Genomic DNA, 25,402 nt, shown 5'->3' with positions numbered 1-25,402 from the left:
ATCAAAGCTAACTTTAAAATAGAGAAACGTCACTTCTTGAGAAGGTATAACACTTTTAGAACATATTTAAGTTTATACCTATTACATAGTGTATAGTCCTTGAAGTAGCATGGGTTAGGCAATGTTTTTTGTTTTTGTTTTTGTTTTTTTTTAAGAATTCAACTACTTTTGAAATTCAACTACTATATTGAAATATAGTGGCAGAAAAAAGTTTTTATAATTAGAACTTGGTTAGATAGAACATTCATTTCAAGAAGTAATGCTTACACTTAAGTTTAAATATTTCATATCTAGATATTTAAAGGCTAGCTTTTTAAAATATATATAATTTATTGTCAAGTTAGCTAATGTACAGTGTATACAGTGTGCTCTAGGCTTCGGGGGTAGATTCCCGGGATTCATCACTTACATACAAGACCCCGTGCTCATCCCAACAAGTGCCCTCCTCAATGCCCATCACCCATTTTCCCCTCTCCCAGAGTCCCCCCAATCAACCCTCAGTTTGTTCTCTGTATTTAAGAGTCTCTTATGGGGGTGCCTGGGTGGCTCAGTCAGTTAAGCGTCCGACTTCAGCTCAGGTCACGATCTCGCGGTCCATGAGTTCAAGCCCCGTGTCGGGCTCTGCGCTGATGGCTCAGAGCCTGGAGCCTGTTTCAGATTCTGTGTCTCTCTCTCTCTCTGCCCCTCCCCTGTTCATGCTCTGTCTCTCTCTGTCTCAAAAATAAATAAAACGTTTAAAAAAAAAAAAAGAGTCTCTTATGGTTTGCCTCCCTCTCTGTTTGAAACTATTTTTTCTCCTTCCCTTTACCCCATGGTATTCTGGTAAGTTTCTCAAGTTCCACATATGAGTGAAAACATATGAAGGAGTGTTGATTCGTAGGGGCACATGTACCCCAATGTTTATAGTAGCACTTTCAACAATAACCAAATTATGAAAAGAGCCCAAATGTCCATCAACTGATGAATGGATAAAGAAGATGTGGTCTATATATACAGTGCAATACTACTTGGCAATGAGAAAGAATGAAATCCTGCCATTTGCAGCAACTTGGATGGAACTGGAGGGTATTGTGCTAAGTGAAATAAGTCAGTCAGAGAAAGGTCTAGCTTTTTTTTTTTTTTTGACGTTTATTTATTTTTGAGAGAGAAAGAGAAAGGTAGAGTGTGAGCAGGCAGGGGCAGAGACAGAGGGAGACACAGAAACCGAAGCAGGCTCTAGGCTCTGAGCTGTCAACACAGAGCCCGACGAAGGGCTTAAACTCACAAACTGCAAGATCATGACCTGAGCCAAAGTCTGGTGCTTAACTGACTAAGCCACACAGGTGCCCCTGAGAAAGGTCTAGCTTTTAAGAGCAAACATTTTCCTAGATGAATTTAAAAAAAATGTTAATGTTAAATCAAAAGTATTATTATATTAATCCAAATCCCAATATAGAAAGGAGAAATATGTAAGAGTATCCAAGTACAAAAAGAGTCAAAACCTTGGTTGTGTAGGACTTTTGCCTCTAGATAGTAACACAAATCTTAGTGAAAACAATTAAGTCAAGTATTTTCAAAGCTGTCAAGTTCAGAGTAAGGCCATAAAATGTGATCAAACAGAAAAAAATGAGACATTTTCTACAAAAATGTTTAAAAGTATCATGTGACCTTGTGATCCAAGACTCCAGTATAATGAGAAGAGATGTTATGGATCTACTTTTCTTGTTTTTAGAATACATCTTGTAGGTTTTTGTTGTGTGCAAAATAAATATTTGTTAAAAATCTTAATGAAAGGATTGATTATATGAAAACTAATAACTATATCGTATTATGGCTTTTCATTTTACCGACTTGCTTCATTCTACGTGAAAAATTTTTAAGTTTTGACATCAGTTAAGTGCCATTTTTGACGAGTATATCACTTTTATTGGAATAACATGTCTGAAAAACAAGACACTCACAACTCATCAGTTTTCAACATAACCTCTCACATCATTTACACTGAACATGTAGGATCTTTATGATTTCAATTCAGCAAATTGTAAATGCAATTTTATAGTTGTTTAGTTTTTGTTTGACAGCTCACCAGAGAATTCAATAAACTAATCAGATGAAACCTGTGTAATCTCGTCATCTGAACTCTAAGGGACAGTGCATGAACATGGCTTGGTCTGATAATAGATGAAAAGAAAAAGAAAACCTGATTTATCTGTCTTTACCTCTTGTATCTCAGCCTGAGGGGGAGAGGGGGCAGTTCTTACTAAAATAATTCACATCAAAACAAGATGATTGTTTGAAACACCAGAAAAAAGCCATGCTGAACACATAAATCCTAATTCTATATTTTAGTTTTAGCCTTTATTTGTCAATTATAACCTTAGTAAATACCAACTTTTAATTTAAATATCCATTACAGTTTGGCTTCCGTTATCTCATACTTTATAGCTAAAAATAAAAAGACCAAACATTTAAGAACATATAGAAAGGTAATTTGAATGTTAAGCAAAGTAAACAAATTTAGATAGTAACAAGAAAAAATACAGATGATTTAACTGGATGATTTGAGTACATGCCTGTCATTTCAGTTGGAGACAATATCTAAAATATAAACCAAAACTGTGGGTAAATATCAGTTGATTTGGTCACATGTTTAGAGGGACTGATTGTTGCTGACTTTATTAATTGTTACATTTTTGAAGTCTGAAAAATTTCAATTTAAAGTGAGCATATAATGTATACTTTTATATTTCAGTGGTAACTGAAATTAAGTTTCTCAGAACACACTTTAGTGCAGATATTTTATCTTTACTGTGGTTGATTCTCAAAAAACTACTCTGTTTTCAAATCTAGTGTGATTCAAATAAGAGGTAACTGGGACAGGGTGCACAGATAGTACTTTTAAAGGTGTTCAACTCTATCTAGCTATTAATACATTATCCAGGTAAAAATAACAGTAAACATTTGTTAAATACTCTCTAGGCACCAGGTCCTTAGTTAATCTTTTTATATGTATTACATAATATTTGAGTTACATTCATTTTATTACAATATGGGAACAGAGGATTAGAAATGTTACTACATTCAAGGTCACAGAGCTGGTCATACTGTCATGTTTATGGCTTAGTGAATTTGTCCTGTCAAAACCTTTTCTCCCTTTTACAGACACTTTTAACCCCTAAATTAAACTATCACAGCATATCTATAGTGCAAACTCATAATTAAAATAATAACCTTACTTTAAAATTTGCATCTTCTGCCCAATTCTACATGTGCTATATTGTACACACACAGATACAGGAGTCCATATTTATAAAGACACCTTAAAAACGGACCAGATATTTAAGAACATATAGAAAGGTAATTTGAATGTTACACATTTTCCAAGTGGGAGATTTTATCACTTTCCTCAGAATAGTAATAGTGCCTAACATCCTTTCATGTCTGTACCACATTTTTACAAAAAGTTTATTTATTGGGCGGCCTGGGTGGCTCAGTTTGTTAAGTGACCAACTTCAGCTCAGGTCATAACCCAGGGGTTCAAGCCCCTCATCGGGCTCTGTGCTGACAGCTCAGAGCCTAAGCCTACTTTGGATTCTCTCTCTCTCTCTCTCTCTCTCTCTCTCTCTCTCTCTCTCTGTTTCTCTCTCTGCCCCTCCCCTGCTCATGCTCTGTCTCTCTCAAAAGTAAATAAAACTTTAAAAAACATTTACTTTGAGAGGGAGAGAGAGAGAGCCTGGGGAGGGGCAGAGAGCAAAGAAGAGAGAGAATCCCAAGCAGGATCCGTGCTGTCATCTAGGAATTCCATGCAGGGCTCTGACTCACAAAATGTGAGATCATGACCTGAGCCAAAACCAAGAGTTGGATGTTTAACTGACTGAGCCACCCAAGCGCCCCTATACCATCTATTATTCTTTTATTGCTCCTTTAGACACATGGAGTAGATGCCAGTTATCACATGAGGGAAAAATCAGGCATGCAGATTAGTTTAGTTCCACTTCTGGGTGCTTTCGCTCTGAACCATACTTATCAAGATGACATTCTTCTACTGCATATATGAATTATAAATTATACTAGATTATAAGGTTTTAAAGATGTGTGTAGCTAAGTGCTATAATGCTACCCCAAATAGCTGCCTGAATGAAGACATGTACTTTAATATAACACTTTAAAAAGTGTATTTCATGAGATGGATTGTCTATTTTATGTACAATTACAAATCACTTTTATTTTTTCAGACTGTAAAGTAATTTTGAATACAGACTAATATTGGGAAAATAGTGAATAATGTTAAATTGTAGGGCAAATTCAGAAAGCCATGCTGTGATTTGAGCAACTATGCCTTCTTGTTTAAAATGCTGGTTTCTTATGTAGTATGGAACGATTCTTATTTACTGTGAAACGTTGATTATACACATATTTGGGGGGGAGGTTTTTTGTTTTTTTTTGTTTTAGTTTTAGTATCACAAATAATTCCAGGTTGGAATTAAAGATCATGTTTTGAGGACAGGAAAAAGCTTGCACATTGTATTGGAATTTTGATTTATTATATAATTATATAATTTAATATATATGATATACTCTAATATTGTAATTTGGGCCTTAAAAATAATTTTCTACTTTAAAATTTCTCACCAATGACTCCTTCATTCACCTCTAGAACCATCAGCACTGGTTCCAACTCATTGGCAAGTGGACCAAATCTTATCTGTTTCTCTCCCTGAATTGTGATCAGAGTAATTTTAAATACTTGCTTTGCAGAGGAAACAAACTCCTGCATTCTTAGGGAAAACTGTTCAACTGAAAGATCCGACAATGTAATTTTCAAATGAGTTTAAAGAGTTGATGACTTAAATGAATGTGAATTCTTATTTACCTTTTACTTTGAGCTTGGCTACTATTCTCCATTAATAGCGTTTGGTACATTAATTGCTTCCTTCAAGCTCCTGTCAGCTTTCTAGTAGGTAAGTGATACTCCCTCAAACCCCACTTTGGTATGCATTTGAAGAAACATAAAGGGTCAATCTAGGTTTTCCTAAATCTATCATTTGAGGATATGAGTTTATTAATTGCTTTATGTTTATATATCATTTCTGACTTTTAACCAAAAATATAATGAATTCAAGATAGTCATTATATGTCTAGATTAGTTAGGCATATTAGAGACTTTATGTATCTTCCATCATAGAAACTGAATATCTCCAAAAGAAAGAAAGAAAGAAAGAAAGAAAGAAAGAAAGAAAGAAAGAAAGAAAGAAAGAAAAAAAAAAAAAAGAAAGAAAGAAAGAAAGAAAGAAAGAAAAAATAAAAATGTCTTCATAGTGGGTATGATCTTATATATAGAAAAATTCTAAGGAATCTCTAAAAATCTATGATTAATAAGTGAGTTTAGCAAAGTCACAAAATACAAGGCCAAAATTCAAAAATCAATTTTATCTCCATTCTAGAAACAATCAGAAACAAATTTAAAAATCCATACCACTTACAATAACTTGAAAAAGCATGAATAGAGGTAGATTTAACAAACCATAGCCACAACCTTACACTGAGCACTGGAGCGTATTACTGAAAGAAAGTAAAGAAAACCTAAATAAATACAGACATGCACCATCTTCATGGATCAGCTCAATATTAGGATGTCAGTTTTCCACAAATGGATCTATAGATTCAAAGCAATCCCAAATCAAACATCAGTGGGCTTTTAAAAGAAATTGATAAGCTGACTATAACATTTATATTAAAATGCAGATAACTTATAAGAGTAGTCAAAATAATTTGGGAAAAGATACACAGAGTTGGAAAATTCACACCACCTGGTTTCAAGATTTACTATACAGTAATCGAGGCAGTGTGGTATTGGCACAAGGATAAATACACCAATAGAATAGATTGGAAAAGTCCAAAAATCAGCCCACAGGTATATAGTCAACCGATTTTCAACAAATGTGCTGAAGTAATTCAGTGGCAGTATTGAATAGTTTTTTTCAACAAACAGTGTTAAAACAGCTGGTTATCTATTTGGAAAATAATGAAACTCTACCTTTATCAAATATCATGCATGGAAATTAATTTGAAAGATAATAAAGACGTAAGATAAAATCAGAACATTAACACTTCTAGAAGAAAAATAGGAAAAATCTTAGCTATCTTAAATGAGGCAAAGATTTCTGAGGAAACAAAAGGGACAAATCTTTTAAAAAATGATAAATTGGACTTCCTTGAAAGACACAATTAAGAAAATTAAGAGGTAAACCACAGATTGGGAGAAGATAATAAATCAGACAGACAGATATACATGCATTATTTGTATGTATCTATGTGTATTTTGTTATTTAGAGTATAGATAGATGAGGATATGCATCCAGAATATATAAAGAACCATTACAGCTCAATAGTAAAAAGCCAGACAACCAGTTTTTTTTTTTTAATTGGCAAAAGATTTGAAAAGGTATTTCACTGGAAAAGATATATGAATGGTCAATAAGTGCATGAAAAGATACATTATAATTGGTCATCAAAGCATTGGAAATTAAAACCATTATAAGGTTTAAAGTGTAAGGTTAAAAGACGAAACTAAGTGTTGATGAGGATGTAAAGCAACTGTAATTTTCATGCTTTGCTAGTAGGAATATAAAATGGTGCCACGACTTCAAAAACGCATTTAGCTATTTCTTTAAAAGCTGAGCATATACTACCATACAACATTAATTCCACTATTAGTTATTTGTCTAAGGGAAATGAAAATCCATGTCCCCACAAAGGTTTGCACACAAATGTTTACAGTAACTTTGCCCATAATATCCAAAATGTAACTCAACTATCCATCAATAGAATAGGTAAGCCAAATGTAGTACATCTGGTACCAGGAATAATAAAAAGGAATGAATTACTGATACTTGAAACAGCATGGATAAGTCTCCAAAACATTATGGGGAGCCAAAGAAGTGAGACACTCTGTGATTCCATTTTTATGAAACTATAGAAAAAACAAATCTAATATGGGCCCAGGGTGAGGAGGATTTACCAGAAAAGGAAATGGGATATTTTAGGTTGATAGACATTTTCTATATCTTTGTTGATGTGGTGATTACAGTTTTATACGTTAGTCAGACTTATCAAATTGCACATTTAAAATAGATGTATTTTATTATGTGTAAATTATAGGATGAATAAGGATGGAAATTAGAGAAGTTACAAATTCTACTTATAGTTGATCCCATAGGAAAAAAAGTCAAGTGATAAATGAGCACCTGAGCAAGATTTCAGAATCCTGTTTGAAACTACATAAAAATACTGCTATGAAGACAATTACTAACATCTAAGTATAAAAATTTTGACTTTTAGTGCATTTGTACAGAGAATGGTGGTATATTTCATTTAAACTTATGGTCAAACATAGCAATCTATTGTAATCAGAGGAAAGCATCAGTTCTAAGTATAGAAACAAGATTAAACAGACACATCCAAAATAATGAAATTAAATGATATATAGAAACTAAATTTGGGGCGCCTGGGTGGCGCAGTCGGTTAAGCGTCCGACTTCAGCCAGGTCACGATCTCACGGTCCGTGAGTTCGAGCCCCGCGTCGGGCTCTGGGCTGATGGCTCAGAGCCTGGAGCCTGTTTCCGATTCTGTGTCTCCCTCTCTCTCTGCCCCTCCCCCGTTCATGCTCTGTCTCTCTCTGTCCCCAAAATAAATAAAAAACGTTGAAAAAAAAAAATTAAAAAAAAAAAAAGAAACTAAATCTAAATCATGTGTACTACTCATATATTTTTAGAAAAATAGCCATATATTAGTGTGAAAAGATGTAAAGAAGTAAATATTAATTTGTTGAGCCAGACACATAGTATTGATAAGGATGTATCATAAGTAACTGTAGCTTGCGATAAGTAAATGACTTCCCTTCTTTTTACTTTATACTTTTTTTCTTACAGTAATTAATATGAACAGATATTTCCTTTGTCCCTTTATTTCTTGAAACCACACCCTTCCTCATTGCGCCTCTTTCTCCAAAAGTGAATTTTCAAATTTATCACCTCTCCTTTAGTTTTTCTTTTCTTTCCCCTTCTTTTTTGTATCTCCAAAGTTATAGTAACTTAGCAAAAGTTAATGCCCCTCTTCACTTACCCACCTAAAGCTTATTTTTGAAGCAGTTTTTGCATTGTAAAGAGGACAGTATTGTGGAAATGATTCTCAAGTCCAATTGTATGGGAAATTAAGAGTTTGCTTCCACTTTGTAGGGCATCAAAAATGTATGAAGTACTGTAGAATGGATTACATCTCTTTTGTCTTCTCCCAAAGTAATTTGTTTATTGTCCTTTACCTTTCCCCTTTCTTTTCCTTTGGGCTGTGTCTGGAGTAACCTGTTCAGTTGCTCAGCGAACCTCCCCTTCCCGCCCAGGCATACCATTTAGAGTGTGTTGTGATATTATGTTCTTGAGCCTTGATGGACCATGATGAACTATCAAGCTTAGTTACTTTTTCTTAGCGCTCCTTTCTGCCTGGAGAGTCTTACTGTATTAGTCTCCTTTCACCTTCCTACAGATTTGTTATTGGGCGAGAAAAGCCAGGACAAGTGAGTGAGGTTGCCCAGTTGATAAGCCAGACGCTGGAACAAGAAAGGCGCCAGAGAGAGCTGCTGGAACAGCACTATGCCCAGTACGATGCTGACGATGATGAGGTAAGCAGCGCTTGCAAACATCCTTCCTGCCTTTCTTCCCACCGTGTTCCTACTTTACAAAACTCTTTTCCCGGAAAAAGTAGGATAGGTTCTTTGCAGTTCCTCAAGGAGAACGTGTCTACATTCAACTCCACAGAAAATAAATATTACTTACATTTGTTATTAACTGATGAATCAAGTAATGGTATCCCATTTACAGCATGAAGACTTTGGAGTCAAGGAAGTCCTCTTTGTGCTATTAAAAGAAATTCACTGAAACAAAAAAGAGCGAAAAAACCAACATGCGAATGGTAGCTGTCTTTATTGTTGGAATTTGGTGATGTTCTCTCTCTGCTTTGTATTTTTTTGATTTCCCCCCCAATTTTCTACAGTGAGTTTGTAATGCTTTTTGAAAAAAAATGAGTAAACATTTTGATTGAAAAAAGACACATGCATACATACACAAACATACACAGGAAAGTACTCAAAAATGCTGAGTGTTTTCAGGTTTCTTTTTTCCAGGAGAAGAAAGGTCTTTGGATCTGCTCACTGTGATTTGTGCTAACATAATGCAGAACAAAGCCTTTCCACCAGCATATATTCCTTAGAGTAGATACATATTGGAATAATTTTGCATCCTGCTCTCTGTAGAAGATCAAGTAAATGAATAGAAGCTAACCCCCAAGTGAAAATGGCTCTCTGGAACTCTTGTGCGTTATAATGTAATGCAGATGCTGGTCTATTTCTAATGTAAATGCCAAATGTACATTGATATAATGGGACAACATGCTTTATTATAAACATGTTTAAACATGCATGTGTTTCATATTGGCATGTCAAAAAAAAAATCCATCAATAATTTAATCATAGTATTTCATACTCCATAAACATAGTAAATATTCAGGTAAAACATATATTATTTATACCAGCTGATGTAAGGACAGTGCAACTTCTTATATTCAACCTCTGCTCATCTGAATGTATTCTTTTTCCAGACCTTTTTTTTGTTTTTGGTTTCTAGCCAGGACATAGTGAAGATTAATAAACAGACATTGAAATTTTACGTATTTTTAGTCTGGAATGTTTTAACCCAAATGTATATTAGTTTTTATATGATTGTAATTTAATGAGGATGTATTCTCCATTTATTATAGTAGAAAAGTAAAAGTGGTGCATCAGTTAACTTTTGACCAAAGAATAAACATTACAAAGTCTTCATGTGAATGAATTAGTCTCTTAGAATCTTATGTAGTTGATTTAACTTTTCACTTTCAGAGTGCATTTGAAATGGCAAGTATTTTTTTTATTCTGAGATATTACATATGAAAATGTTATTTTGGATTTAAAAATTAAAAAGCAAAAAACCAATTTTGTCAGATATTTAAATTTTCATCTTACCTATTAGTCTTCAGTTCTCTGTGCTAGTGTTTTGTGTTTTATCAGAGACACTGATTTGGTTTGGCTGCAAGCCTGTTTTAGGATTATAGAATCATTCTCTGCAGGTTTGGTTTTTACCTGCTCATTCTGCTAGAAAGAATTTGGAGGTGAGGTTCGGGGCAGTTCTGATGACATCAAGTGGGGGAAGACGAGGAAGCCAGGCTTCCCAGGCTGTGGGCTTCAGTATCTTTGGCTTTAAGAGATTGGGCTAAAATTCTGAATTCTTTCTAGCTTTTAATAGTCCATGAATCTGTGAAGTAAAACATCAAGTCTAACAAGGAAAGAGGTAAAATAAGATAGCTCTTTAAGGCTCTCCTAGTGAAAATTTTAGATCATGTGCTACATATTACATACTTCCAGTTATTTTGAGGAACTGATTCCATTCAGCCCCAAAAGTTTTCAACTAAAGCTGTTTGTTTGATGTTAGATTTTCTCCAATTTGAGTAAATGCAAAATGAGTATTTGTTACTCAACTTTTATACCTAAGAGCACATCATGAAGATTTTTTTGTTTGCCTAGTTTTTTTTTTTTAAAGAAAGCAAAGTTGATTGTCACCTGAGCAGGTATTTTTCAGGACTAAGGAAGGTAAATAAATATTCAGTGCCTGGCACTTTGCAAGGTGCATTTCCCTGCATGATTTCATATAATCTTTTCAACACACAGAAGAGACTTTTTTTTCTAAAAATGAGGCAAACAAAGTAAATGAGGCTTTTTCTAGTCATACAGCCAGTAGTTGGCAGATTTAGTATGGGAATAGAGTCTTCCTGTCTCCAAAGTTGGGACTTTTTACAACACTTTGCTGTTTTTGAATGGAGTGGGCTGATGGGTCTGTCTTTGTTCAGGCACACACAGAATAACTGGGGAACAAGAGATGTTGGAAAGAGGATTCCTGTTTCGAGTGATGGAGTTTCTTGTAATACTTAGGTTATGTGATTCTTTATTCCGTATTTCTAATAATAGGGGAATCAAGTGCTTGGAGAATTAATCTTATTCTAGGTAGATAATCCCTAAGTATCCTGTGAAGACAGGATTTTAGAGAAGAATAATTGAGTATATGATTTTGTTTTTTAAATTAGAGTTTAGCTCTAGGTTAAACTTTTTCTTTTGTCTTCAAGTTGTAGAAATAGAAATCAGATGCTTGCTACTATGTTATTCCAAGTAACCTTCACTTTACTGAAAAGGTCAAGGAGTCTTTTTCTTTGTCTCTTTCTCATGCTCCTCTCTGACTTATAATTCTCCCTTTCTTGTGTGTTGCCAAAACATGCTCAGTTAAAACCAACTGTTAATTTTCTGTGCATAGGAGAAATGAAGCTGTACAAATAATGAAAATCCACTCTTGCATAAATATTTTATCTCCTTGATTTAATTTTTTTACTAATACTACCAAATAGTGTTAAATCAATTTAAGTGGTATGTCCCTATTTTTTATTTACTCTCTCCCTCTTTGTTAATGAAAAGTAAAATGGCCAACAGACATAATGAAGGTGAGAAGAACCAATATTGGTTATCCAGTGGGTAAATGGTCCTTGAATAACTGAGTTAATTTTATATGTAATTGAACAATGTATAGATTTACACATCATTGTTAATTCTGAATTGTGTAATCAATCACTTGGCTTCTCACTTTTCTTATCATTTATGGAATCATCTTGTGATTTCAAAGTTAGAATCATTTTTATTTCACAATATCCCCTGTGACATTTCCCTGGGCCAGCCAGGAAAACCTCTAATTAAATGCAGGACGACCGAGTTCATCCAACTAATTTCCAGAGCCTGCGCTTAGATCAGCATTGTCTACTGAAGGATAGATAGCTTCTGGTTTGGGTCAAATCATCCAAGGTTGATTCTAACTTGGAACTTGTCACATTGACAGAGGGGAGTTGCTTGCTTGAATTGCCTATAGGGAAAACATTGCAATATATCTCACATATATATGTGAGAAATATATCCTGAAATTGTAAAAGTACAGTAGTTCTCTATCAAAACCATATTTAGGATTAAGAATACCTCATCATGTATAGTGTGTGCTTGCATATAGCTGTTTTGATGCTTTAGGAAATTATAAGTGGTAATTCAGAATTCAAAATTTATAGATAATTCCAAAACTTTATTGAAATCTCTGCTCTTTATGATTTTTTCCCGAATATTTAAACCAGAAGAGTTTAAAGTAAGCAAACAACCAAATCAATTTTAATTTACATTCCTGTTTCTGTTTACTCTGTTAAACATTGTGATGAAAAAAATAAATAAATAAAAAGGGCTCTGCCCAAAGCCTGAAGAGCAAAGGGCAGGATCCTATAAAGAAGAGGAAGATTAAATCTGAATAATTGAAATATAGATCTGAATATATCTGTAATTAGCAACTGCATTTCTGAATAATAGAATTATTGTTCATTTCTTTTTCTTTCTTTCTTTCTTTCTTTCTTTAACAATCTGGAAGGTAACGATGGAGGATTTCAGTAAGCCCCTCACACAGTCAGCACTATCCCACGAAATTCTGGGGGTATGGTAAATTTTTCAACTAGATTTTAATTTTCAATAACAAATTTAATCTCCTGTCATACTCCACAACTGTCAATGTCTAGCCTTTCAATGGTGGGATGATGTAATTTTGATATATGTTTTGTGTAACATGGGTCATGTATGTAAATTGTAGGTAGATGTTTCTATCCAAGATCACTATGCAATGTGAAATACAGTTGGGCTCAGACTAGAAATGAAGTATGAACTGGTGCTGTACCACTTTTTTGAATTAAGAAATACATATGGTCGTTCACATTCAAATAAACTATTTTACATGCACTTTGCAATTATATGATTATTTTGGTTTGCTTCTTTAAATATACTCTTAAAATATTACGTTTATTACATTTTAAAATCTTAGATTATAGGTGTTATTTCAGAGTCTCTTCGGGCAGTAGTTTATAACAAGGTTAATCATCACTCTAGAAACCGAGGCTCCTTCTCTTAAAGCATAATTTAATCTCACTTCCATAATTTTTTTCATTACTGGAATTAATATCATTATAACTATATCATGAGAACAGTAGTTTAGTTTTTAGAATCTTTTAAAGTACTGAATATGATTTAGAGCAGCTGCCTACATGGATATGCATTTTTATTGCTTGGGTTAACATTAATAACATTAATAATTAGAGACAGAAATATAGTAGAAGCTATGGTTTGCATAAGTGTTGAATGATTTATAAGAATATAATTTTTAGGTGAAAAGTATTACAGGGATAACATTAAATTTGACTCCTGCTGTTTGCTGTTCCTGGTTGGAAACAGCTTATGTTGTGTGAAAAAGAGATTGCAATTACTATGGATGGCCTTTTAATAATGTGGATTGAGTTTATACTGTTCTTAATGTCGAGAACCTATGAGTGGGGGGCATTCTCTCAGTTCTCAAACGTTTGTGTTATAGCAGGCACCAGAACTTCAGTGTTTTTTCTGTCCTTTATCATTAGGCTGCTCTCTTTAATAGGGAAAAAGCCTTCTTTAATTTTTGTTGTCAACTGTTTTAGAACACTGTGGCTGAATTGCAAGGAGTGTCTGGCAACTGCAATAACAATAACAACTATTTCCTTAAGGTTTGTTTTTTTTGGTGGAAAATAATGCTTATCTGTACTTTTCTGCTTCCTGTGTGAAATTAAATATTCTATGTGTCTTATTAACTAGCTGTGTGCTCAGAAGAACTCTAGAGCCGTGTGTTTTCTATGTTGAATGATAGTTGGAGAAATTATCATTTAAAAAATAATATTTAATTCTGAAATATAGCACGTATTACAGGTACAGGTTCTGCAAGTTGGACTCAATCCTTAACGTTTAACCATGGATGTTTTTAACCCTTAACACTTTAAGTATTTTGTAATTTATATTAAAGGGGAAGAAAAAGATACCCAACAACAAGGCTGTATAATGTTTATACAATACAGTGTTTTTAAATCCAATGTTGTTATTTTAGAAAATAATCTTTGGATACAGAGTTTTTAATTTTTCAAAAAACTAAATGCACAGTATCTTTAAATTATACAAGTACTTATTTGCATGATTTACACAGTGGACATAGGAAAATGTCTAAAATCGTATTACACTTCAAGTGACAAAATAATTCTCACTATCTTTAGCTGCTAGTAACAGAAATGGGAGAGCTTAAAAATGGAAGTCAAGTATGTTTAAAGTGGAGATTGGATTATGGTGATAAGAGGAGCCTGAAGAATAGGAGAAATATAAGACCTTTTTAACAACTTGTTTATAGACTCCAATTTGGATCTTTAAAACCATTAAATTTAATTACACCCTTTAGTTTGTGATCCCCAAATCTACAGTACTGGTCGTTGTCATTGAAACCTAGAATCATAAGATGCTTAGACAACATTTAGATGAAGATTGTATCCATGCTTGATCTAGCCTAAGCAGTGTAAACGTATACACACACACACACACACACACACACACACACACCATCTCCTGGAGTTAGACATCCTCCTATACTTGAAAGATCTTCTTTAGAAATATATTCTTTGTATGTGAAAAAATTATTATTTATAGTATTGAGCACAGACAGGAAGATGGATAGTGTCAAGGGAAGACAGGTTAAAATAGAAACCTTTGCCTAAATATTGTCATCTTTTTTGTAGCTTATTTTCTTTATTTTATCATAATGCAAGTGATTTGAATATCTTCATGTTATTTTCTTTCCAACTGTCACATTGTGATGATATTTATTCATGAGTGAGTTACAAAATACTAAATAAACTCTATCAAATTTTCTATGCCATTAAATTCCTCTGAGAATATAGGCTTTGTACATCCTAGAAATCATGCTAGAACAATTCTATAGTACAATGACGAACAGGCTTTGCAGTGTTAGAGATGTCACAGAAATAACAGGAATGACAATATTTTTCCAACTTTAAGAATATTTGTAAGTTGAATATCATTTTATACCAAAAAGTTATAGAATATAAAAAGGCACCACTGGAGATGGGCCGTATCAGCCTTACTGTCCAGTGGGCCCGAGGGATCCTGTGGCTTCGCCATGCCTCTGCTCCTTCTCCCTTCTCTTCCTGGAATGCCATTCCCTGCACTCATTCTTGGTTGCCCTTGTATGCCCGGTGATCCTGTTCACTTTTCAGGGCTCAGTTTAGGTTTCATGTGTCTTCTCTACAAAGCCTTCTTAGACTATCTCAGCTGGTCTGGGGCCCCTTTTCTGTATGAGTCAATAGTACTGCACATCTCTCTCTACCATTATTTACCCATAAATATCCCCCACTGGTTTATAATCTCTTCAGTGACAGGTTTCAGTAGCTCGTTGATTTTTAATACATACCAGCCTGAGCCTAGCGCTGGGCAGATTAGAAGAAGCCAAGAAATTGAACTGAATTGAATCACTCAAAGGATGTTAAGATGAAAATTGGAGAATAGAGTTAAATGAGGAGAATAAAATTTAGTTAGGAGCATAATCTGAAATAAGGAGGCAAGACTGGCATAGAGTACATGGGAAAAGGATTGTCAAACCTGGCAAGACTAGAGATTAGAGATAGGGACTGAGGAATAAAGGAATAATCTGTACTTGTCCTTTGGTATTTGGGATTTAGCACCTTTCTGTGGGATTTTACCTCCACATTTTAATTATTTTGAAAGAACGTGAATTTGCAAGAAGACCTTGTCTCTATCACACTGCACCAAAATTGTTTGCACATAAAACCAGAAAAAAAAATGAATATACACACTTCATTCCTTGAAAATCTTTGGACTTCAGCAATAAGAATTTGGTCACTCACATTGACATGACTTCTTTTTAGTCATAACTGCATAAACATACAATAGAAACAGAGTAGTTGAAATGGCCTAAGTGATGATCAATATTGCATAGATAGCCATCTTCTCTTATTTTGCCCAATAGCCATCAATCATAGAAATCTCTTTTCTTCAGCAGTAAGAACTAAATGGTGACCTGACCAAAGACCAGTGTTTCGAAGCAGCTTTATTATGGAGTTTAGTAGGTCTGATAAGTATTACATTTATTTTAAACTGATACTGATGTTTGTAAGGGTAGTGGTAAAAACTCTTAATGGATCTGAAATTCCAGGTCTTAAAGAGATTAAAAAATTATCTTATTGACATAAAATTGACAGAGTAAAATGTGGATGGATCTTTAGTATATAATTTGACTTTTTATCATTATATATTCATATTTCATATATTAATGTCAGTGTTAATGAGGGATAATTTATATACAATAAAATGCACCAATTGTAAATGTATTTATATAGATAGACAGTTTCATGAATAACCACCACTACAATCAAGATACAGAACATTTTCATGACCTCAAATAATTTTCTTATAGAACTTTGCAGTTACTCTCAGCCTAAACCAAATATCTATCTGTTTTCTAACATTATAGATTAATTTTGTCAATCCTAGAATGTCATTTGAACAGAATCATAAAGTACACACTTCTCAATATCTGGCTTCTTTCACTTTCATAATGTTATATTTATTGTAAGTATTCTGCATATTATGATGAGACTGTAATTGATACTGCTTTGAGTTACAGTAGACAAAGCCCAGGGCCTACCCAAAGTGGGATGTCCAATTGGAAACCCCCATCGTGAAGCTTGAGTCCCATGGGCTACACTACTATATAAGATGAAAATAAAATCTAAACTCCACTATGTGAGAAACTGCCTTGTTAAACCTTGGTTTTGGATAGAAGGGAAGAAAAATTTTTCCTGAGACATGTTGATCACAGCAACCTGAATTTATGCTACCTTTAAGAGAAAAAAAATACCCTTTATCGAGTATTCATCTTCAATCAAAGCCTAAATATTAAAGTTTCCAAAAAATGAGCTTACAGTTTCAAAGTACAAATCACCATGAGTAACAGACAACAGAAGAGGGTGGGTGCAGGGAGGAAGTAAAAAGGGAAGGGAGAAAAAAGGAGAAAGGAAAAAAAAGATAAGATCCCAATTATTTTATCAATTATACCAAACTGGAACTGGTGTCTCCGGTCCTGTATAACTTCTTCCAGAGGACAAAAATGAAAGTAGAACAACTCTGATACTAGGAAAATAGTAAAACCTTGAGAGTGTGAGATGTATGAGGTAATGAGGTCTAACCTTGGTACCAAACCATATGATGATGATAAAGAAGATTTACAGGCCTATCCTATTCATAAAACAATGCAAAAAGAAAAAGCCTAAATAAGATATTAACAAATCGTATCCAAGAACATTTAAAAGAGAGATTATGGTGACATAGAGTTTAGCCAGTAATGCAAGTATGGTTTCATATTTGAACATCAGTCACTACTTGCATTTGACATCGTACTAGAAGGCAAGAAGTAAAAGAAATATATTGGAAAAAAAAGAAATATATTGGAGAAGAAAAAATGAAACTTTTTTTTAAGTTTTATTTATTTTTTGAGAGAGAGAGAGAGAGAGAGAGAGAGAGACAGTGTGAGTGGGGGAGGGGGAGAGAGCGAGGGAGACAGAGAATCCCAAGCAGGCTCCGTGCTGCCAATGCAGAGCCCAATGTTTGGCTCAAACCCACGAAGCCACGAGATCATGACCTGAGCCGAAACGAAGACTCTGACACTTAACCAACTGAGCCACCCAGGTTGCCCCAAGAAATGAAACTGTTATTATTGCAGGTGATGTGATTATCTATTTGGAAAACCTCAAATATACCTAAAGATCAATTACTAAAATTATAAGATTTTAGCAAATTTGCTGGGCATATAATTAATATAAAATATAGCATGTATTTCAATGTGTCTACAGAGAAAGGATATAACTTATAAATTATTAATTCCTTTGGTAAAAGGCAAGACCTTGCCTAATAAAACATAGGCAAGACCCTCAGGGAAAGAATTTTATTGAAATATATTAAAGAAGGCTTATATGAAAGGGAAAAGAAGCCTTATTCATGGATTAGAAGACTCAGTAGTTTAATTGAGTCAATTTTCTCTAAGTAGATTTATACATTCAATGCAATGCCAGTGAAAAGAATTGTAAAGAATTTAAAAATAGAATTTGGTAAGCTATTGCTACAATCCATAGGAAATCCGAACAATGCACCAGGAAAAAAAAAAGTAACATTTCACATGCCTTAGAAGAGAGATATTTATTACTAAGCTGTAGAAATTTAGTCCCTGGAGCAAAAGAAGGAACAAGTTGGTCAAGGAGTCCGGAAGCAGTCCCTCACATACATGAAAATTGGATTAGTCATGCAGATCACACTCCAGGTGAGCTGGGGAATGTTAGGCTTCTTAGTGAAGAGAAAACAGTGTAGTTGCAATCCCCAATCTCAGTCTGTATCTAAAAATTCACTCCAGGTGGATCAACTATTTAGATGCAAAAAGAAAATTTAGAAGACACTGTAGAAGACTATCTTTATGACCTCATTGTAAGAAATGTTTCTACACAAAACACCTAAGAAAGCAAAACTATAAAGGAAAGGATTGAGAAAATTGTATTAAAATTAAGAACTTCTGTTCATCAGAAGAATACCTTTATGAAAGCAAAAAGGCAGACCAGAGGCTGGAAGAAAATGTTTGAAAAATAAATAACTGAAAGAGAGTCATATAAAAAGTACTTCTGTGAGCCAATAAGAAAAGAATAGCATTGGCTTTAATGATCATGTCATAGAAGAGGAAACCTCAGTGGCCAATGAACATATGAAAAGATGCCTGAACATATTAGCAATCAGGATGTAAAAATTAAAAACCAAAATGAAATACCATTTGATAGCTACTGAATTGATTTAAATGGAATATTTTAAGTTTTGGTGAGGATGTGGAGTAAAAGGAACTTTTATTCTCTGCACACAGGAATATTCATTGGCCCATCCACCTTGAAAAACAATTTGACATTATCTAGTAAGGTTGACTTCTTCTAAGCACTTAGTAAAATTCTTATATACATGAACTGTAAGAATTGTTCTAATACTTTTCTTATAAGAGAAAAAAATTGGACGCAACTGCTATCTCTACCAACAAGAGAATGGGCAAAAATACTGTGGTGTATTCTTACAATGGAATGATGTACAGAAGTGGTTTCAGCAATCCCATGGCAACTGGTAGAATCTCAGGGACATACCATTCAAAATGAAAAAGGCACAGAAGAATGCAATAGAATTCCACTTATATGAAGTTTAGAACCATTAAAAACAAATGATACATTGTTTTGCTATACGTAAATATGATAAAACTGAAGAAAAACCAAGAATGATAAAATCCAGCAGGATTACTTTGAAGGGCAAGCATCTAAAACAGGAAAGCACACACAAGAGGACTCTACGATGTGGTGATACTGCTCCTTTTCTTGTACTAGGTTGTTCATTGGTAGTGGTTTTATCTTTATTCATATACTGTCTATATGTTTTGTAAATATTCTGTCACCTCAATATTTAATGAAAAATTAATATCTGCCATGGACAGTTCTTTCATTTAGCCATTATATGGATACAAAATGACTCCGACCTGGTTCCTGCTCCCCAGCATTTACAAAATGACCCTACACCTCTGTCTCAAACTTGCCTCAATGTGACAATCTCATGGTACTTCTTTAAAATTACACATTTCCCCACCCAGCCTCAGACCTAGTGAAACAGAATATGCATTGTAGCAGGCCTCGGATTATGGGCGTTTGTGGGAAGGAGTTAGCTGCGATCATAGCTGGAGTTGTCCAGCCTAAAGATGCCAGGAAAACTGACCTTTGAGTCCTGGTGTTGCAGGGACTTTGTCAGAAAGAATTGCTGCCACGAACCACCAGACAGCCGTGAGGAAAGGAGTAGACTTATTCTCTCTCAAAGGAAATTGTAAAATCGAGATAGTGTTTATCATCAATTCATAGATAATCCATAGAAGTACCATCAATGATGTTTGTATTGATTTTACCTTTTCATTTCTATAACTTCTGGTTAGCATTTTTGCAATCATATGCATCACTTTGTATTTTCCAAGATTCAATTAGTTGTAGAATTATAGAATTATTAAAATAATCATATAACATGTGCCACTTTGGTTCCTGTAGTTGTTCTCTTCTGCAGATTATAAATTCAGGGAAATACAAATCTCTCTGTCCCTTCCCACAGTTCTGCTGGCATCAGAATAAGCGCTTCATTGTTTCCTTGGCAAGTAAAATGAAACTCAAGGAAGGCTGCCAATTTGAAATTGCAGTGTGACATTTGAATTACAGAGGTCTACTTTGGTCTGTTGACTGTTTAATTCTGGATCTCAGTGGGAAAAATAGGAATCTTTAGTTCCCTCCTCATATAGAATATATTTATCAGGGACTTAAAGACAGTGGCATTATATATTAGTGAGTAGGTAGCATTTGTTAAGAGGAATTGAATTAGGAATATTGACTCATGGAAAAATATAGTTTACGCTCCCAAGAAGCTCACTATTTTGTTTTGGAAACAGTAAATATATATGGTAAAGAATTTAAAGCACTTTCAAGGCAACCTGTCAAAAGGCTAGATAAGCATAGTGTAAAAGAATCATCACAGTGAAGGATGTACAAAATAAAAGTATGAATTTAGATTTGTGGTGTTAATTTTTATTTGCAAGAAGTTTTTTGTGGTTTTTGTTTGTTTTCTGTAACCTAGAAGTTGGGTCAATATTGGATATGTTCAAGAAGTAAAAAGACCAGTTTACCTGCAGGCAGAGTATGTGGAAAGGAGTACTAGTTGGACCGTCTTTGAAAAGGTAAATTGGACAATATTTTAGGGACTTTAAAAATCAGCTGAATTTCTAGACTTTTTTTCCCATTAATAATTGGGAAACAATTTTCCATGAGACCTTCATATTTCTGAGGCACTGACTGCCCTTTGTTCTGGACTATCCAGTGTTTGTGTAGTGAACAGTCTTAGAAGGTACAGGTAGTCTTCTCCCCTGGAGCAAGAGTGGTAACGTTGCATGTTATAAAAGATGCAGGTTACCTAGCTCAGGGTTCCTCCCCACACACGCCTGCTTATGCAGGTATCATCCAGCCTTCTTCTCAGCACTCTTTGGAAATTGGGGTTTGAGGAATCAGCACAAAAATATGTCTGTGTCAACTAGTACAAACACCTATTCTGGGTTAGAAGAACGTTCTGACCTTCGTCAGACCACAGTCCTAGAGAAACACACTGACATCTAGCTTGAAAGGAAGGTATTTTCAATTGTCACACTCAGGAGCCTGGGAAATCCTTAGAGCTTTAGTGAGTTCAGTGTGGAGGTTATGGAGCAAGGCATATTATGCTAATTAAGGAGAAACAGCAACAGTCGGGCTGCCTTGTGACTCAGCCCCTCCTGCAGTTTATTATGCCAGCTGTAGTCATTCAGACAGTACAAGGTCTCAAAGTATTTTGTGGTGCATCTTAGTTGCTATAAAGGAATATCAATATTGTCCCTGTCAGGGAGAGATTTTTGAGACAGACAAACTCCTATGGAAAATCATCCATAAGTATTTGGATCCTAACTGGGAAACCATGCTGATGAAAGTAACCTGCTGGAGAATGAGAAAGTGTCCCACAACAATCTAGCTAAATTCTTTTTTTTTTTTTTTATTTTTTTTTAACGTTTATTTATTTTTGAGACAGAGAGAGACAGAGCATGAACGGGGAGGGTCAAAGAGAAGGAGACACAGAATCTGAAACAGGCTCCAGACTCTGAGCCCTCAGCCCAGAGCCTGACGTGGGGCTCGAACCCATGGACTGCGAGATCGTGACCTGAGTTAAAGTCGGACGCTTAACTGACTGAGCCACCCAGGCGCCCCAACTAAATTCTTACAGTCAGTCTCACCGCGTTGGAAAACTTCCCCATTCCTTATGTTCTAACCAAACCAAACTTAGGATTGGACTCCAGGTTGAGATAGCACCCATAACAGTTCCTGCTATGGGAGTCAAAACTGTGACTGCTGGGTCAAAGACTCCCCAAAGCTAACTGGGTTGTATCAGTAATGATATACAGCGCTTTACATATTGCTTTAGGTGGTAGACATTGGAAGTTTGGTTAAAACAGGTGTAACCACCGCACTTCTCAAAACTGAAAATAAATGTGCTTTATTAGTGACACAGGGCTGCCCTCTGCCTCTACACCCCTTGATACCTCCCCTTTCTAACACGAACTCAGCTGCTCTAAGGAGGAAGGTAATTAGGGATCAGGCTGAGATCTCTTTTGTCCTTCAGGGAGACTAAATGCTGTATGAACCCCTTGAGTATGCTGGGGAACTTTGGGAGGAGAGGCACTCAACCTCATGGTTCTGTGGATACTGGCTCACAAATCATCACCTCACCGATCCCATCATGAGAAAGGATGGCCAAATTCAACTGATGTGGTTTGGGCAGAGTTCACAGTGAGAAGGGAAACAAAACGGCCTTGTGGATGGAACCCATGCAACATAATACCACTGTGGCTTCCACTGCTATATGTGTAATGGAACTGATGTGTTACATACACCTGCCCTTCTTTGTCCCATTAGTGCCAGTGGAGATTTTACTATTCAGGGATTGCCACATGGAGAACACTAATAGTAGCATATGTAGGTCACTCTCCCTGTTTCCTCCCAGACGGCCCAACAGGAACAGTATAGAATCCCAGGCAAAGAAGGAGCAATCACAGCTTATTTAAACATGTAATGGCTGCCAGACTACTCAGCCATTTCCCAGTATAACAACACTGCACGTCCGATGCAGCAACCGAAAAAAGAAAAAAAAAAAAAGTCAGTTATTAACCTTCTACTAAGCTCTTGTGGGAACTGAAACTACATGTCTGACCCATGGAGGCCTTGTGACCCTCTGGTCTAATAGTTTCAGTTTGAGATAGGTCAGCTTGAACTCCCTGATCGATAAAGTTGGAAAGACCCAACAAGCCTGGCTTGTCAAATGGGAATGATAGATTCAAGAAAGCTGCCAACCTGGCCCAGCAGCATCTTAGATTTACATGAACAAGTAGCAGCTTTCCAGTTTGTAGAAACAAGGCCTCTAGCTCAGTGAGGCCTTCAGTTCCTAGAAGTTTATTGAAATGTGTGGGCTTGGTTCACTAAGGGCTCAGCTAAGCTGTCCAAAGCTGTCTGCTAGGTTTTCCAGCCTCAGCACTAGTTATGCACACCCCAAAATGGACATGGTCACTTTGCTCAATGGGCATAACTCAAGGCCATTCTTTTGGCTCTGCCTAGTACTCCCCTTGATGAACGTTGTTATATATATATATATATATATATATATATATATATATATATATATATATTTTTTTTTTTTTTTTTTTTTTTTTTACTGACTCTTGAGCTGTTGTCCATTACCTGATTAGTCTGCCACTTGGAAAATTACAGACTAACAGGTTAACTTTGAGATGGCAAATCATGGAAACAGATTGTGGCAATTGATCAGACTCTTTGAGTTGCTCACATAGCTTCACCACAAGGGTAGTCATAAGAGGCCTTATGTATTTAAAGAAACACCATCATTATATCACATAACCCTTAGATGATTCTAGAGATCCTTCTAAAATGAGACTGTTCTTGATTACTAAGGGTTGCTTTCCTGAGTGGTAGCTGACTTATTTGTTATATGCATCGTGCAGGCAATTATTCTTAGGGTTAGACTCATTTAATTAGATAAGGTGGTACAAAATTTGTTCCTGACTTTAGGTGATGTGATCAGGGACATGACCTCAGCCCTGGAAGGCATTCAGATCAATCTCAACTTGCTGGCCAGGGTTGTTATAAGATGATAGGATTTCCCTGAATCCTAGACTTTCTTCTGGGGGCCAATACCAAGTCTGGGCAATCACTGATACATCCTGTTATATCTGGACTAATACCTTAGGCCAAGTGAAATAAATAAAAAAGCTTAAGGATAGAGCCACCTGAGTTTCTAAGGTAAACACCAATGGTTTATAGGACTTATTTAGCCAGTAGGGTCTGAAAGCCTGGGGAATGTGGTTGATCTCAGTTACTATACATTGTACTCATTCTGCTGCTTGGAGTTCATTTAATAGTAGTCTTAATTATATGAAACGACTGAATGGATTTAGTCCCAACCACTTCGGGTCACACTGATCAGTGTAGCTGAGAGAGAATCATACTAATGGGAAAATTCACCAAAAGCCAAGATGGTATAGAAACAAGAATAGATATTATTGGGGACAGTTCCCCAGTGGGCCTGACTTCTCTGTGTGTCATGTGAGCAGAGGCACTGATAGCCTTTCTTTCATACTACCTTTTTAATGATGTTTGTGTAGTGAACAGCCTTGGAAAATAGATAGTCTCTCTTTAGGGCATGTGAAAGACTTGCTTATTACACATTATTAAAAAAATATATATGTGTTCCCTAAGTTCAGAATTCTTCTTTTGGGGGTTATATTTCATTTTTTTCAATAAATGTAATTATAGTTAGAAACTTAATTATTTTGGGGCACCTGGGTGGCTCAGTCAGTTAAGCGCCAGACTTCGGCTGAGGTCATGATCTCACGGTTTATGAGTTCAAGCCCCGTATTAGGCTCTGTGCTGACAGTTCAGAGCCTGGAGCCTGCTTCTGATTCTGTGTCTCCCTCTCTCTCTGCCCTCCCCTGCTCACACTCTGTCTCTTTCTCTCTCTCTCTCTCCCTCTCTCAAAAATAAACAATAAAGAAGAGAAATGTAATTATTTTAAGAGAATTTCTTCCAAGAAAGAAAGAAAATAAAAGTCTTTTTAAAGATATTTGGTATTTGAATACTCATCAACAGATTCAATAGAGTAAAATCATTGAAGGGGGAAAGATTATAGAGCTTGAGGTGGATAGAATTAGGATATTCCTAGAAAGTAACACTTTAGAAACTGTGGTTGAAAACTGCCTCAATAGTGGAATATGACAAATTGTAGTACATGTAACTGCTATTCCTCAGCCCTCTTTTTTTTTTTTTTAATTTAAGTGTAGTTGACACACAATGTTACATTAGTTTCAGGTGTACAACACAGTGATTTGACGAGTTTATACATATTGCTATGCTCACAAATGTAGCTACCATCTGCCACCATGCAATGCTATTACAGTACCATTGACTATATTCCTTATGTTGTACCTTTCATCCCTGTGACGTATTCATTCCATAACTGGAAACCTGTATTTCCTACTCCCCTTTACCTATTTTTCCCATCTCCCTACCTCCCTCCCCTTTGGCAGCCATCAGTTTGTTATTTGTATTTATGGTCTGTTTCTGCTTATTGTTTGTTTGTTTATTAGTTTTATTTCTTATTTTGCACATACAAGTGAAATCATAGGGTATTTGTCTTTCTCTGACAGATTTCACTTAGCATAATATCCTCTCTGTCCATTCACGTTGTCACAAATGG

General features: G+C 35.3%; 1 protein-coding gene across 16 annotated transcripts in view; it reads left to right on the top strand.

The window, feature by feature from the left end:
- The window catches only part of PPP1R9A (protein phosphatase 1 regulatory subunit 9A), a 326,344-nt gene that overhangs the window by 214,693 nt on the left and 86,249 nt on the right, over positions 1-25,402 (top strand). For 9 of the 16 annotated variants that reach the window (XM_058725032.1, XM_058725033.1, XM_058725031.1 and 6 more), the window contains 3 exons: positions 8,521-8,656; positions 12,513-12,575; positions 13,600-13,665. In XM_058725032.1, coding sequence (XP_058581015.1) covers positions 8,521-8,656; positions 12,513-12,575; positions 13,600-13,665 — 265 coding nt within the window. The remainder of the gene's footprint in view (positions 1-8,520; positions 8,657-12,512; positions 12,576-13,599; positions 13,666-25,402) is intronic. The other 7 variants (XM_058725045.1, XM_058725037.1, XM_058725043.1 and 4 more) reach the window with 3 other exon arrangements.

The sequence above is a fragment of the Neofelis nebulosa genome, chromosome 4 (assembly GCF_028018385.1).
Source record: "Neofelis nebulosa isolate mNeoNeb1 chromosome 4, mNeoNeb1.pri, whole genome shotgun sequence".
NCBI classification, from domain to species: domain Eukaryota; kingdom Metazoa; phylum Chordata; class Mammalia; order Carnivora; family Felidae; genus Neofelis; species Neofelis nebulosa.
The sequence above is the reverse complement of the archived record's forward strand: the minus strand, read 5'-3'. Positions and strand labels throughout refer to the sequence as shown.